This window comes from Protopterus annectens, chromosome 17.part0 (genome assembly GCF_019279795.1).
Source record: "Protopterus annectens isolate FY-2018-M chromosome 17.part0, PAN1.0, whole genome shotgun sequence".
Classification (NCBI taxonomy): domain Eukaryota; kingdom Metazoa; phylum Chordata; order Ceratodontiformes; family Protopteridae; genus Protopterus; species Protopterus annectens.
Window position 1 is genome coordinate 239,777,433 of NC_056751.1, and position 15,084 is coordinate 239,792,516.

The 15,084-nt window shown below is 38.9% G+C and overlaps 1 protein-coding gene across 1 annotated transcript in view; it reads right to left on the minus strand.

Annotated features, from left to right (window-relative positions):
* The window catches only part of DMXL1 (Dmx like 1), a 2,737,735-nt gene that overhangs the window by 1,210,753 nt on the left and 1,511,898 nt on the right, over positions 1–15,084 (minus strand). Inside the window, exon 27 of the mRNA XM_044059165.1 lies at positions 13,155–13,231. Within this exon, the coding sequence (XP_043915100.1) occupies positions 13,155–13,231 (77 nt within the window). The remainder of the gene's footprint in view (positions 1–13,154; positions 13,232–15,084) is intronic.

Below are 15,084 nucleotides of genomic sequence, written 5' to 3' on the forward strand. Positions count from 1 at the left end.
AACACACACACACACATATATGCAAACACACATATATGCAAACACACACACACATATATGCAAACACACACACACATATATGCAAACACACACACATGCAAACACACGCACGTGCAAACACACACACGTGCAAACACACACATGCAAACACACACGTGCAAACACACACACATATATGCAAACACACACACATATATGCAAACACACACACATATATGCAAACACACACACATATATGCAAACACATATATGCAAACACACACACATATACACATATATGCAAACACACACACACATATATGCAAACACACACACACACATATATGCAAACACACACACACACACACATATATGCAAACACACACACACACACATATATGCAAACACACACACATATATGCAAACACACACACACATATATGCAAACACACACACACATATATGCAAACACACACACACACATATATGCAAACACACATACATACATGCAAACACATACACACACATACATATATGCACAAACTCACACGCAAACACACACACACACATATTTATAGATATATATAGATATATATATATATATATATATATATATATATATTGATAGATAGATAGATATATGCAAACAAAACCGAGAGAACACTAGTGAAGAAATGTATCAAAATAATAAAACTTCGGAAGGCATCTGTGGAACGTAAAGTAAGTTAATAACTTTCCAAAACAATCCTCAAAAATAATGCAAGTAGAACCAGTAAATGAGCACGCTTTCGTTCTTTAAGAAGTTGTTCAGAATAAGTAAACTGTGGAAAGTTCTGAGTTAAAATAGTGTAAGTAAACAACAGAAATAATCTAGTCCAACCAGAATCACAGTTCAACCCCTTAAACCATGATGGAAGGGTAATTATGAAAGTTTCATTACTTATACATATGCATAAGGTGGAAGTACCTCAACAGGAAACCTTAATAGCAAAAAAGTCTGTCTGATCTAATATATATAAAATATTCAACAAATGGGTAATACTAGAGAGTTAATAAGTAATTATGAAATAAACAACTAAAAACAATATATTTACTACTGCAGTCCTTAATACATAATAATGGAATTCAATTCTCACGGTTACCATCTGAGTACACGTTTTAAGTTAGAGGCTTCATTTAACCCTGGGGAGGACTCAGCACCCAAATGACGCTGCCATCTAAGCTCTTTCACCTCCAGTAGAGCTGAGTAGTCCCCAAAAAAGAAATCAACTTGCTCTAAAAAATAAAATGGAAGTTAACAAATTTACGGCAAGTTGTGAAGTGTCTAGCCAAAACGTTGTGACTGTTTTTGGTTCTAATAGCAGTACAATGTTCTTTGATGTGATCTGAAAGTTTGCGATTCATCTAATAGCAGTATCATGTTCTTTGATGTGGTCTGAAAGTTTGCGATTCATCTTTCCAACATAAAAATAACTGCAAGTCACACAAATCCCTGCATAAACAATGTTACAGGAATTACAGTCAAAATGGTTGGAAAAAGTAACACCGAGGTTAATATGTTCAAAAGTGAGGACCTATACTAATATATTGACAATAGACACGTGCAACTATGGGGTCAAAAATGGCCCCAGCATTTGCAAACCTTGTTCTGAGTGCTTCGTAACAGGAGATTTTAAAATATGTACATGGGTTTGAAAACACTGCCCTTTACTGCTGCTATATTGATGACTTTTTTGTGTGTGGAAAGTTACAAAGGAACAGCTGGATGATTTTGTTTTGGCTCTATCACGAACTATTGGATTTCTTTAAGTTTATCATGTAAGGTTTGTGGCAGTAAAGTTTTGTTCTTGGATGTAGAACTAGTACTTGACAATGAAAAGAACACGCTGGCTTCAAATGTGTATAGAAAATCCACTTTCAGAAATAATTAGACTTTTCAAGTCTACACCCCTTCCATATAAAAAAGAACATTGTTCTAACACAGTTTATTAGACTATCCAGACTCATTTCTGATGATCAATTATTCCGCAAAGAAGGTGAATTCCTTAAAAAGTTATGTTTATGCACAAAAATTAACCAGGAGGTTAATCAAAAGCAACTGGGCCATTTTTGCTGATAAGCTTCTTGGACACATCTTACGTAATGCACCTGAATTTTCAGTAAAACGTTCGCGGACTCGAAGACATTTCTTTGAGAATAAAAATGAACAATTTCTGTTGGACAATGCTGAAACTGCGGCTTACCCATTGGGTATGCACAGCTGTGGACATTGTATTATCTGTAACTTCATTTTCAGAGGACAGTTATTTTTTTAAACATTGCAATTACAAAATCATCGTCAGAAAATTTTATGATTGCCACTCTACTTATGTAGTTTATGTTGCTTTCTGTAATTCCTGACACCCTTTCTACATAGGAAAGATGTGCAGGAAACTCTGACCTTATCAAGGAGCATTTAGCACCTGTTAAAACCGGAGATGTACGTAATGCTTTGGGGAAACATAGTTTGGAATGCCCTTCTTTTACTAAGTTTTGATTTTTTGTACTGGAACAAGTTACCTGTTTCTTTTGGGATCGTGATGCTTTTTTAGAACTAAGGGAATTGAAGTGGCAGCTTTTTTTGAATGCAGAAGCTGCCCCAGGTTTAAATGATAACATAAGTGTTTCCAGTGCTTTGCGTTGGTATGTTTCAACCACACCTTTCTGTTCACCTTTTGATACCGATTGGTCTGGTTCTATTTTTCTTCATTTTGATTGTTTTTTACCACCCTGCTTTATTTTCTATAAAAAGAAGTTATGTCTTACCACAACGTTCCATCTGTGTTGTAGATCTTTAATTATTCATTACTGTTAGAACTTCGTTTCCATCCTCGGAACCGACACTGCCATTACCAAGCTCGCGCCAGCCAAAAACTCTCAGCTAAGACCTATCCAAATGCCCCTCTCATAGTCTCTTCATATCTAGATTGCCTGCCATTATAGTATAGAAGTAATAAGAGACATTTTGGAGGCTCTGTCTGAGCAAATACCTTAACTAATAAAGAAGTCATAAAGTCCACCAGGAGTCCAGACAGCGGGAAGGAGGGCAGGAAGTAATGAATGAAGATCTACAACACAGATGGAATGTTATGGTAAGACATAACTTCTTTATCTGATGTTGTAAATCTTTATTCATTCCTTACTGTTAGGACAGAGTCCCCAGCTATTTGAGTCCTGGGTGGCCCTTAAGGAAGGACATTCCTGAGCACCATAGAACCAAAATATGCTCATCCCCTGGAGGCCAAGTGCAACTTGTAATGAGTGATAAAGGTATGAGGTCTTGCCCAAGTAGCTGCTGCGCAGATGTCACCCACAGACCCTCTGGAATGAAAAGCCACTTAAGTAGCCATTGATCTAGGTACAGTGAGCCTTTATTCTGGAAGGTACAAACACTTTGTTCTGATGGCAGATGAAAGTAATGGCATTTATGAGCCAAGAAGATAAAGTCATTTTGGAGACAGGCCTACCCAATCTGGGTCCTGCAAAGGCCACCTGTTTTTCTGAAAGATTTAGTTTTGTGCAAATAGAAATAAAGTTGCCTATGAACGTCGAGGGTATGCAAAAGATATTCCCCTCTACTTGAATAATGAGGGAAGAAAACCAGTAGGTCATCTGATTGATTAATGGAAAACTCAAAAATGACCTTGGACAAAAAGGAGTCAGTATGTAGGGACGCACTTTCCCTATGAAAAATCAAGTAAGGTCTCTTGACACTCAAGGCCTGCAACTCAGATAGTCTTCTCGCTGAGGTAAGGGCTACTAGAAGTAAAGTTTACCATGACAAAAATTTAATATCACATGAGTTAGAAGGCATGAAAGGAGGACCTGTTAATGACTGAAGCACCAATGTCAAGTCCCAAGGCTCTATAGGAGGCTTGACAGAAGGTTTAACATGTAATACTCCTTTTGTGAAGGTTTTGCACAGTTGGTGTGACATAACAGAAGACCATAAATTAAAGAGAAACCAGGCCGTATAAAATCCAAGTATCTTCTTTTTATTAATAAACCAGACTTAGTGATTTAGGCTACAACATACAGCCTTCATCAGAATAACTTCCTACAAAACCATCTTCATTTTTATAAAAAGTGTTAGCCAATCACCAAAGTCAAACAATCACTAATTACACTCTGAAAACATTTGTTAAACTTTAAAAAATATATATATCCAGCTTTATTCTTATAAAACAATAAAATGCTAACCAAATCTATTATAAATGAAGACTTGTATTTAAAACATTTTTATATAAAAGTTTTTTTTCTGTGTGTATGTATGTGTTTATATTTTATAACTGATTAGCTCTTTCCTGTAACACAGGGGGTATTGAGATGGTTTCATTTAAACCAGGGGGAAACATGGCTGCTATTTTAAATTGCCATTGAGTTTCTCTCTTTTTTAACAGATTTTTTCCAGTCACCTCCCCTGGGGTTAGGTTTAACCTGTTCTAAAATACCAAATGAGAACTTATTAAAATGGGGACAGACCAGTGAACGTTTGCATAATACACTTGTTACTTTTTTATTTTTAATGTCATTTCCATGTTCGTATATTCTATTCCTAAGAGCTCACTCTGTCTTTCCCACATAGAATCCTGAACATGAGTTAATCTTGTTGTGCCCTAGTTTTGAATAGAAAAATAATGCCTCTTCAAAGAATTGCAAATCCTCCCTTTTGGGTATCACTGTAAATAAGTCTTTTACATCGATGGTAAGAAATATCCAATTTTCCTGCCATTTCTCCTTTTTCAATGCCCCAAGAATCCTTTACTAGATGTTCTCCTTTATGCACTATATGTTTTACCCAAGAATCCACTAAAACTGCTAAAGGGCAGGTCTTTGAACCCCCACCTGCCACTATTGGTTTAAATGGTGGCTTTTCAATGGTTTTGTGTATTTTGGGAATTCCAAAAAAAAATTGGAATTTTAGGGTCCTTGACATACAGAAAATTGTATAAATCTATTTCAATTCTTCTGTTTAATAAATATTCCTCCAAATATGCATTGGTTCGGGAATAGGAAATATCAATCTGATTCCCTGAAACCATGACATACATTTCTTCGTTAAATAATGCATTTTGCATTTCATCTGAATAATCAGTAGCTCTGTATAGTACCACACCTCCCCCTTTATCAGGGGTCATGATCCTTGTAGCCTCATCTTTCCTCAGTTTCATCAAGAGGTTGTACTCATCTTTACTTAAATTCCATCTTATTTTTTTTTTATTACTATCATGAATCTCATATTTCTTCCAAAACTACTTTTTCAAAGGTGTCAATTAAAGGATGAAGAGGGGGGGTTTGTACACACTGTTTTTATGTGGTGTATCCCCACTACCAACTTGGTTATACATGTCCTCTGAAAATGTCAAAATTTAATTTTCTTGTGTATAAATAATTCTGTAATATTATCTACCAGACTAGCTTTAGTTTGGGGTACAAATGTAATTCCCTTAGAAAAAAGGTGACAATGGGTATTTGTAATAGTCTGTTCTGTATAGTTATATACAGTAAACCCATCCACCGTATTCACTATTTTTTGTCTACCCTCTACTGGTATTGGTTCATTCCCTTGTGTTTGTTCATTCTCTGTGACACAGGGCAATACCCATTGTATTCCCCCCATATTCATCTGTCTCTGCGCTAACCCAGCTAAATTTAGCTGGTAATATGGTAATACCAGCTAAATTACTAGCTTTCAATTGAGTGTTACCACCGGTACCTTGTTTGCTAGTTCCCGGGTCTCTCCTGGTCATTATGAAAGTTAAAATTTACAGTACCTGAAGTGGAAACCGCCATATTTCCCTTTTTACCAAAAACGTTTGTCCTGGGACTTATTTTTACTCTGATTCATGTCCGCACCATCAGAAAGACACCGTCCCCTCGTAGTAGCGCCATTACATTTCTGTTTCTTCCCCTGGGTATGTGAAACATCAGTCACACAATCAGTCAACGCTCCTTCCTCACTGTTGCATATATCCATGACAACCAAGACGTTCGGCTCCTCACCCATCTCCGAATGTGAGCAAACATTTGTAGACTGCAATAAACTGTTTTGAAGGCTGGAAAATACACTCACCAGCCATCCCAGCTCTCCTTTCAACTGGGAGACTTCTAATTTTAGCAGACACAACTCCGAACTTACCGTAGAATCAGGCCCTGAAATGACCTGACCGGAAATGTCTTTATTCTGCTCTGTCTCCATCTCCATGTTATACAGCCCAGTTGTTGGGTGTAAAAAATACGCAGAAAAGTCCAATCACCCAATATAACTAGAACACCATAAATTAAATAAAAACCAGGCCGTATAAAATCCAAGTATCTTCTTTTTATTAATAAACCAGATTTAGCGCTTTCGGCTACAACATATAGCCTTCATTAGAATAACTTAAAACTCTGTTAAAAAAAGAGAGAAACTCAATGGCAATTTAAAATAGCAGCCATGTTTTCTCCCTGGTTTAAATGAAACCATCTCAATAGCTCCTGTGTTACAGGAAAGAGCTAATCAGTTATAAAATATACACATGGAAAAAAAAACTTATATAAAATTGTTTTAAATACAAGTCTTCATTTATAATAGGTTTATTTGGTATTTTATTGTTTTATAAGAATAAAGCTAGATATATTTTTTAAAAAAAGTTTAACAAATGTTTTCAGAGTGTAATTAGTGATTAACATGTTGATTGATTGACTTTGGTGATTGGCTAACACTTTTTTATAAAAATGAAGATGGTTTTATAGGAAGTTATTCTGATGAAGGCTATATATGGTAGCCAAAAGTGCTAAATCTGGTTTATTAATAAAAAGAAGATACTTGGATTTTATACGGCCTGGTTTTTATTTAATTTATGGTGTTCTAATTATCTTGGATGACTGGACATTTCTGATGTAACAGAAGAATTGTCAATTCCATTGTGAAAATTTGCAATAGCTGCTAAATACACAGTAATTGTTGATGCTGAAGCTTGTGCGTGTATTAGGGAAGTCAGGTATTGTAGGATCTTCTGAACAGGCATGGAAAAGGGGTCTATGTTATGATCTTTGGACAATCTAGAGAATCTAGCCCACTTACTAGAATAAATTTTCCTAGTGGAAGGTTTGTGTGAAGCCAGAAGAATCTTGTGAAAAGGAGATGAAATATCCGGTAGCCTGGCAATCATCAGAAGTGGAGAAACCAAGCCACGAACTTGAGGCTGTGGAAATTGGAGTGAATCAGTCCCTGATCCGACAGCAGACCTTGGGATTGATCTGGGATCCACGGGGTGTGAATCAGATGAGGCCACAGAAAAGGGAACCAGACTTGACTGGGCCAATAAGGGGCAATGAGGATCACTTTGCTTCTCAACCTTTGAGCTTTCTGGAGGAATTTCAGGATGAGAGGAAATGGGGGAAACGGCATACAACAGACCCGGGGGCCAATCGTGCATCAGAGCATCCCTCGGTGACTCCCCCTGAGGGGGATTCAGGGCAAAGTAGCTTCTGCATTTGTTGTTTAGGGAAGAAGCAAACAGGTCGCAGCAAGGCCTGCTCCAATGGTGGAATATCTGATCCGCTATTATAGGACTGAGGGACCACTCATGAGGCATCAGAATGCTCCTGCTCAGATTGTCCACAATAAGAATGGAACTCCTGTGAATGTGCGTTGCTATGAGAAAGCGGTTGGAAGCCATCACCCAATGCCAAATTCTCATGGCTTCCCAACACATGGGGTAAGACATGGTTCCGCTTTGTTGATGTACCAGACGACTGACATCTTGTGCAATTGAATTGCAATTGTCCCGGAAGGAAGGGATGTGTGGAACGCTTGCAACGCTAAGAGAACTGCCCTCAATTCTAGGACATTTATGTGCAAATTGGCCACCGTGGGGGACCAGGTTCCTTGGACTGCCTTTCCCTGGAAATGCCCCCCCCCCCCAACAGGGAAGCATCCGTGGTCACCATGACCCTGGGCTGGGGAAGGCAGAACGGTCGACATCAAAGATTTGATTCTGGCTTCATCAACCAAAGCATTTCTTTTTTGCAAAGGTTTGTAAGGCATATCGTGGTCGAGTGGGTGGGTTAAGATCGACCATTGTGATGAAAGGAGCCACTGTACTAGTCTCATGTGCAACCTCGCCAGTGGAACTAAAGTAATGGTTGCTGCCATAGATCCCAATAGCTGTAGTACAAGGGGTACTGGTACAAAAGTCTGTGGGAGGAGGACTTGAATCTGGCCTCTTATTTCCGAGAGCCTGTGAGGAGGAAGGGAAGCTTGACAGGATGTTGCATCAAAGATTGCTCCAATGAATTCCAGTGCTCTTGATGGAGACATTTGTGATTTGTCCATGTTGATAGTGATACCTAAGTGAAGAGCAAGGCCTTGAGTGTATGAGAGACTGAGAATGAGAAGATTCCTAGTCGTGGCGGTAAGGAGCCAATTGTCTAAGTATGGAAACACCTGGAATCTTTGTAGTCAGAAGTGAGCTACTATGACTGCCATACATTTGGTGAACACTCTGGGGGCTGTCGGGAGACCAAAGGGCAGTACCCTGAACTGATAGTGATTGGCTCCCAGCCGGAAGCGGAGAAAACTCCAGGAGCATTTGTCCATCTTTCTGTGGTAATACACGTCCTGGAGGTCTATAGAGCACATCCAATTGTCCTTCCCCAGAAAGGGGAGGATGGACTGTACCGTGACCATCCAGAATTTTTGAGGTTTTATGAATTTGTTTAGTAAGCTGAGATCCAGGATTGGTCTCCAGTCCCTGTCTTTTTTGGCACTAAAAAGAACCTAGAGTAAAACCCGGATCCTCTCTGGTCTGGTGGGACTGACTGGATGACTCTTTCTTAGCAGCTTTTCAATTTCTAAGGCTGCAGCCTCCCTCTGACTGGGTAGGACATCGGGAAGGCGTTTTATGGGTCTGGGAGTAAGATCGAATGGGAAATGATAGCCTCTGGATATTATTCTCTGCCCCCATGCATCTGTTATGTAGGTGCAGGGAAAAATTACCCCTAACTAGTTCCAGAGGAAAGCAATTGGGCCGCTGTTCATGAGCGCTGATAGTGTCGGCCCGAGAAGGAATCTCTAGTGCCCTGGTTGCACAGACCCCCTCTGCCCCTAAAGGGGCATCTTTTGGATGAGTTGTCCCCTCTGCCCCAGGTGGATTGCTCATCATGAGCGTCATGAAGAGATCCTTGGGACTAATTGAACCACAAATTTCCTCCCCTCTGGTTCCTGGAATAGGGTCTCTGGGGGGGTGGAAAAATGTATGCCCAGAGCAAAAAGGTCTTTCCGTCCTTCTCACTCCGTGATAGTCTCTCTCTTACTTTGGGACCAAAAAAGGAAGATTCGTCAACAGGCGGCAGTGACAAAGGAAGATTTAAAGGGGTCCATGAAAAGCTTCCAAAAATACTGATTTTTCTGGCGAGGGTTTGTTGGAAGACTAACCACCTTTTTGTCTGAGAATCTAATGTGTCTCAAAAGAGATATCACCCAGTAGTGATCTGGGGGGACAGTCTTCTTCAAAATCAGTATCCTCCATGAGGGACTCCAGTGGGTAGTCTATGTGCCTCCTCTTACACATTCTCCTCCGAATTATTTCCTCTGTGTGATGTTCACAGGGAGGTATCAGAAGAGAGAGTGAGTTGCTCTAGAGGAACTGCTTGAAAACTTGTTGGAACTGGCTGTCCCTGTGGAGTAAGCCTGATCAACTCAGAGCTCACAGTAAACAAGAGACTGGGGGGACAGGAACATAAGAATGAGAATACTGTCCCTCAAGAAAGAGAAAATGCCCTTTCCACGATCTTGAAGGCAGACAGATCTGGAGAAGCCGCAACCCTCTGAACCAGAGCAGAAGCTCCCAGCACAGGCAGATCACGACCACTCTCAGATCTATGCCTTGAGGATGGAACTGGACTTGAACTCTCCAGGGTTAAGGCTCTGAGGGGCAAGGATGGATCTAACATCTGAGTCTATCCTGACCCAAACATCTCCAGGACCTGCTCCAATCCCAGGGTATCATTAGTAACAGGCAGCATAAACAGCAAACGGTACAGAAATTAGTTTAGTAACAAACAATACAGTTAAGAAAAATAATAAGATTTTTTTTTCTGATAGGGGAGACAAAAAAGGTAGAACTTACCAACATTGGGAATTTAAAGAAAATACCCTAATTAAAGGGTAAAGCAATACCAGCTAAGGTATGAAATAAACACTATTCGAGAATAGTAGGAAATTCTAACCCCTGCAAAAAACTAAGAGGGAAGATAGAATTTGAAAGGAATAATTTGAGGAAATTTTTTAGACAGCAAAAAAAATATTAACTTGCAACAAACCACTATATTTCACTTGAGAGGAACTTGCATCTGAGCACAAGAGCAGCGAACAAGATATGAGGTTATGGGGACAGACTAAGGCATTATGGGTAGAGGGAGGAGTTCAAGAGCTGGATCCGAAGTCTGAAGTATGTGGCTGAGTCAGATCTGAGGATCGGATCTGAACCCATGTGATGAAGAATGAAAATGACAACATCAGATGGATATTTAATATTTCCTAGTAAGTAGATGCCACCAAACTGGGACAATTAGCTGTTCTCTTCTTCAACAGCAGAATCACTTACACAGCTGGCAGAAGGGATTCTTTCTTGTTGCTGAAGTGCCACAACACTGGTTGCTCAACCATATCAAAATTAATTTTGATTTCAGGAGGTCACCAGAGCTTGCAGTACTAAAAGAACTGCTCCTAGCTAAAGTAAAATTTCACAAAAAGCATCTCCTCTGTGCTATAAAAATGTCAAAGCAATGTAGTTTCCAGATGAGCAGCCAACCCTTCAGAGACTACTTCAATGTCAAGAACTGTATAAGTGAATACAAGTAAGGACAATTCAGCTTTAAAGTTTAAAGATGAAGCCTGCTAAGCTATAAAAAAAAGACAGCAAGATCCAAAACAAGCAGCAGATCCCCTATAAAATACTGGCTCTGCAACCCTGGCGGCTAATGATTCAATGCAATGCAGGCATCCCAAATTCAGTTAGCTTACATCAGCTCTCCCATCCCAGGGGAAGGCTTGAGGTTCCATCAACAGTTGGGGCACACCTTGGCAAAGACCAAAGCATGAATCCCCTGTCTGTGAAAACAGGCTACAATATAGGAATGTGGAGTAAGATAAGCAAACAAATACCTTTCTTTGTAATCCATTCCCCCTGGCTACATAAATGAAGGATGATGTTAAAGTCAGTATCTCCTGGGGGGGGGGGTGCAACTACCAAAAGGAATGCAGCAGAACTTCACCAGCCCCATTGGAGGGGAAGGTATGGGATAAAAAGGAAAAAAACAAAAAGCAAAAAGATAAACTAGACAAAGTACACTGTATTTTGAAAAGAAGGCCTCAGGTGCGGTCTCCACACTCGTCTTACACTTAAATTCACTTAAAGTTTTGATAAACCCTCCAAGTCATCCACCCAGCAGACAGATTCTAACACTGCCAATCAATGAACAAGGATTAAGTCGGTCAGTGGACCTAAGCATGAGTAAAAGTAACAACTTTAACACAAAATTGCGAAAAATAGTACAACTGAAGGTACTGATTTTATGGCCTGTCTGATAACTGTACACCGTCTGGTAAAGCAATGAATATGGAAAATTCTGAGATCTGAATGGCTGAGGCTCACAGAACTGTGTATGCCCTTTAGCCACTGGTGAAGGTGTAGCATGAAAGTGAGCCAAAAAAGCCTTAAATTGCAAGGGGGGGGGTCTTCAGATTTTTAAATGACCAATTGAAGAGGGAGCAAAATGGATTTATCCAACTGTTAGCTACTAGGGGTGGGGTAGGAGGGGGGCTACAAATAAACCTTTGTTCCAATACTGGAAATCCAGGACTATCTGCTATTCTGTGTCTAAAATGTGGTATACTAGCAATGTTGGTCTAACAAGCATTACTTTACTATCAAATCTTTTGCCTGTACAGATGCATTATTTATACTCACATGTCCAGTGAAGAAGGACCATGCCCACATAGAATTACTTGGCTACAAATTAAAACAAATTATGCTACCAAACAGTATGACCTTTTCCTTATCCTATGTGGTACTTCCTCCATTAAATAACTGTATGTACAAGCAGACATTTATGCCAGCATCTACATATATAAACCCTTCAGTTTACAGAACATGTTTCCTCTTTTATTCATTATTATCCTGTCTGCTCAGTGAATACGTTCTTCCCCACTGTAGGTACATTGATATGTTTAACAGTACCTTTTTTAAAATTGCTGACAGCTTCCCTCGACTCCTTCCCTTTACATTAATCCACTACGTGCATTATGGAATGTTGACCAGGGTAATGTGATCCCATACAAGGGGCTTTTTTCATCATAGTTTAGTTGCATAGCACAAGTTTGCAAAGATAAAAAAGGGCTCAAAGTAATCCCATTTTCCAATGATGAAAAAGCTAACACGAAGTTACTGTGTTATACAAAAACATAAAATTAAAAAATAATCTCCCTCCACTCCTCTCCTAGGAAATTATGCTGTATGCTCCCCCTTCATCATTTTAAATTGTGTAACTGGCAAAAGATATGCAATTAATGTATGTGTAGTGTACACTTGTTGAATCTTGTTGACCAGTCCATTCAAGTGCAGCTACTACAGATTTGGTACAGAACCAATTATAAACATCTCCAGCTACGTTAAATTTTGTGTTAACTATGTCCGAGACCCCAAAAAGTTCTAGCTCACTGAATTTAACCGTGCGTTTTTCCCATTAAATCCACTACATTTCTAATAAAATAAGGTCTAGTACTATTCAGACCAGATATGCCCCATGAAAAGTAACCAGATGGATTCAGGATATCTACTCTCATACCTATGACTATCAACATGACATTTACTTGCCATCCTAATTACTTACTTAGCTTATCCACCTCTATGTATATTGTAGTTTTGTGCCCATCAGACTGATTCAGGTTTCAGTCCAAAATGAAAAAAATAAATAAATAAAGCAGAAATAACAGAGAATTAAAGATGGTTTAATTTTTTTTTTTTTTTTTTTTTGCTGGAAAGGGAAACTAGCAACTTTAAAAATACATGCCAAAAATACAGTTATGCATCACATGTTCCATTTTTTTACACTCATGGGGATATCATTTAATTTTTTTTCACTATTACCTGTAACTGTGGCTGTCACACAGACACTGGTAAATACATGCAGAAAGAGACGCTGCTAGTGTGTGCAAGGTGTAGATCTGCAAGAAAAAAAAAATCTGCAATTACACACTGGATTACATCTTGATGGTTACTTGACTACAATGCAACAGGAATCTGATACAAATTGTAATTATTTGCATTCATGGCCATTTTCAACACTGACAAGTACAAAAGTTAAGTTGCTGCCCTTAAATGCACAAAAGATTACTATGCATGGCTGGCATACGAGTCCAGATAGGAGTTTTAAAGCACTCTGCTTGAGCTGAAAATAGCACTTAATGAATGCAGACTGAGTGACAACCTGAACGGGGTGTCTGAAGTTCTTCTACTAGCCAAACTATATAATAATTTACTAAAGCTGGATAGTTTTAAATAAATTAATAAATAAAATGAAGCCAAAATTAAGAAATGCAAAAGGTAGTACCATTAAGTAAGAAGTATATAAAAATGATTTGGAAAGGAACATACTTGCAATAAATTATATGGGGAAAGATATTCAGGGAAGACATGCAAGATGCAGAAACTGGGGTGGCACAAAGTTCTCAATGGATCAGCTCTACTGCCGAGTCAAGCTGTCTTGGTACCATGCCAGTTCACAGGTTTTTGCCTCCTAAGTGGAAGAAGGTACAGGAAAAGGTACACACAAAATGGTTAATCTGTTGTGATCAGCTGAATTCTGTAAAACAGACTGTTGGTTATGTTTTATTATACAATGACCCCCCCATTAATATTCCAAACGTGCACGCTGATTGGTCAGCGTGCCCACTGTAAATCATACTTATACTACTGGAAAAAGGTCTGGTTGCCCGGAATTTTTCCATTAGTATAAGTCTTGATTTTTTTGTGTTTTTGGTAGCAACGGAGAACGTAAGAGCTCCCTTGCTGTAATCTCGCTATGTTAAACAAGTTTAATATAGAGAGACACTTTATATATTAAAAAAAAAAAAAAAAAAAAAGCAACAGAGATCTTCCTTTCTCCGTTACGTCCACATACAGCTCTGATGTACTGCGTAAGCATATGCATGCGCAGTACATCAGAACTGCCAGAAAATACCAGACAGCTGCGGAAGGGCAGCACAGAGGCATTATACAATGCCATTATTTAAGAAAAGTAAGTATTTTTTTTCCTTAAATAATGTCATTGTATAATAGCAATAACCCACTTCTGGGTGTGGGTAATGCTGGATTTACCCACGGTTGTCTTTGTTTGGCCACTCGGGCTTCGCCCTCGTGACCACACCAACTGTGGGTAAATCTAGCATTACCCACACCCAGGCGTGGGTTATTGCTTAAATGTTGCATTCTGAATTTGGGTTTAAAGGTTATATAAATCTACGGTTTAGCACTAAAAGTTATTTAAGATCAGGGATCAGAAATGGCTTCAGCAGTGGATCGAACTGTAATTGATTAATTAATCCCTCGACAAAAAAAGATGATCAACAGAAATTTGATAAAATACATATATTAAATGGGGAGAAAATGTTTTATTTTCTTAGAATGTAAAATTTCTAAGGAGCTACATTAAAAGGTGTAAATTATCTAACTATGTAAGGAAGTTTAGACTTCAGATGCATGACACTCATCTGGTAGATTTAGAGCATCTCAAACATAAAACTTGGAAAAATGGTCTGACCACTTTCTGTGTATAGGTCGAATGGCAGAGGGAGAGTTACAACCATTAAGACAGAAACCCCATTTGAATTACTGCAGAAAAAAGCAGGCACACAACTAACAGCTGGAATTTAAGAAAGGACAAAACGCCACCTACAAAAGTTTATTTGCCCACAGGGATGAAACAACTGGAATTAACATGGCTCATGACAGAACGGTTAGTCAATCAAGAAAGGATAGCAATGTGGGCAGGAGACTGGAATTTGATGTGTGTAATGAA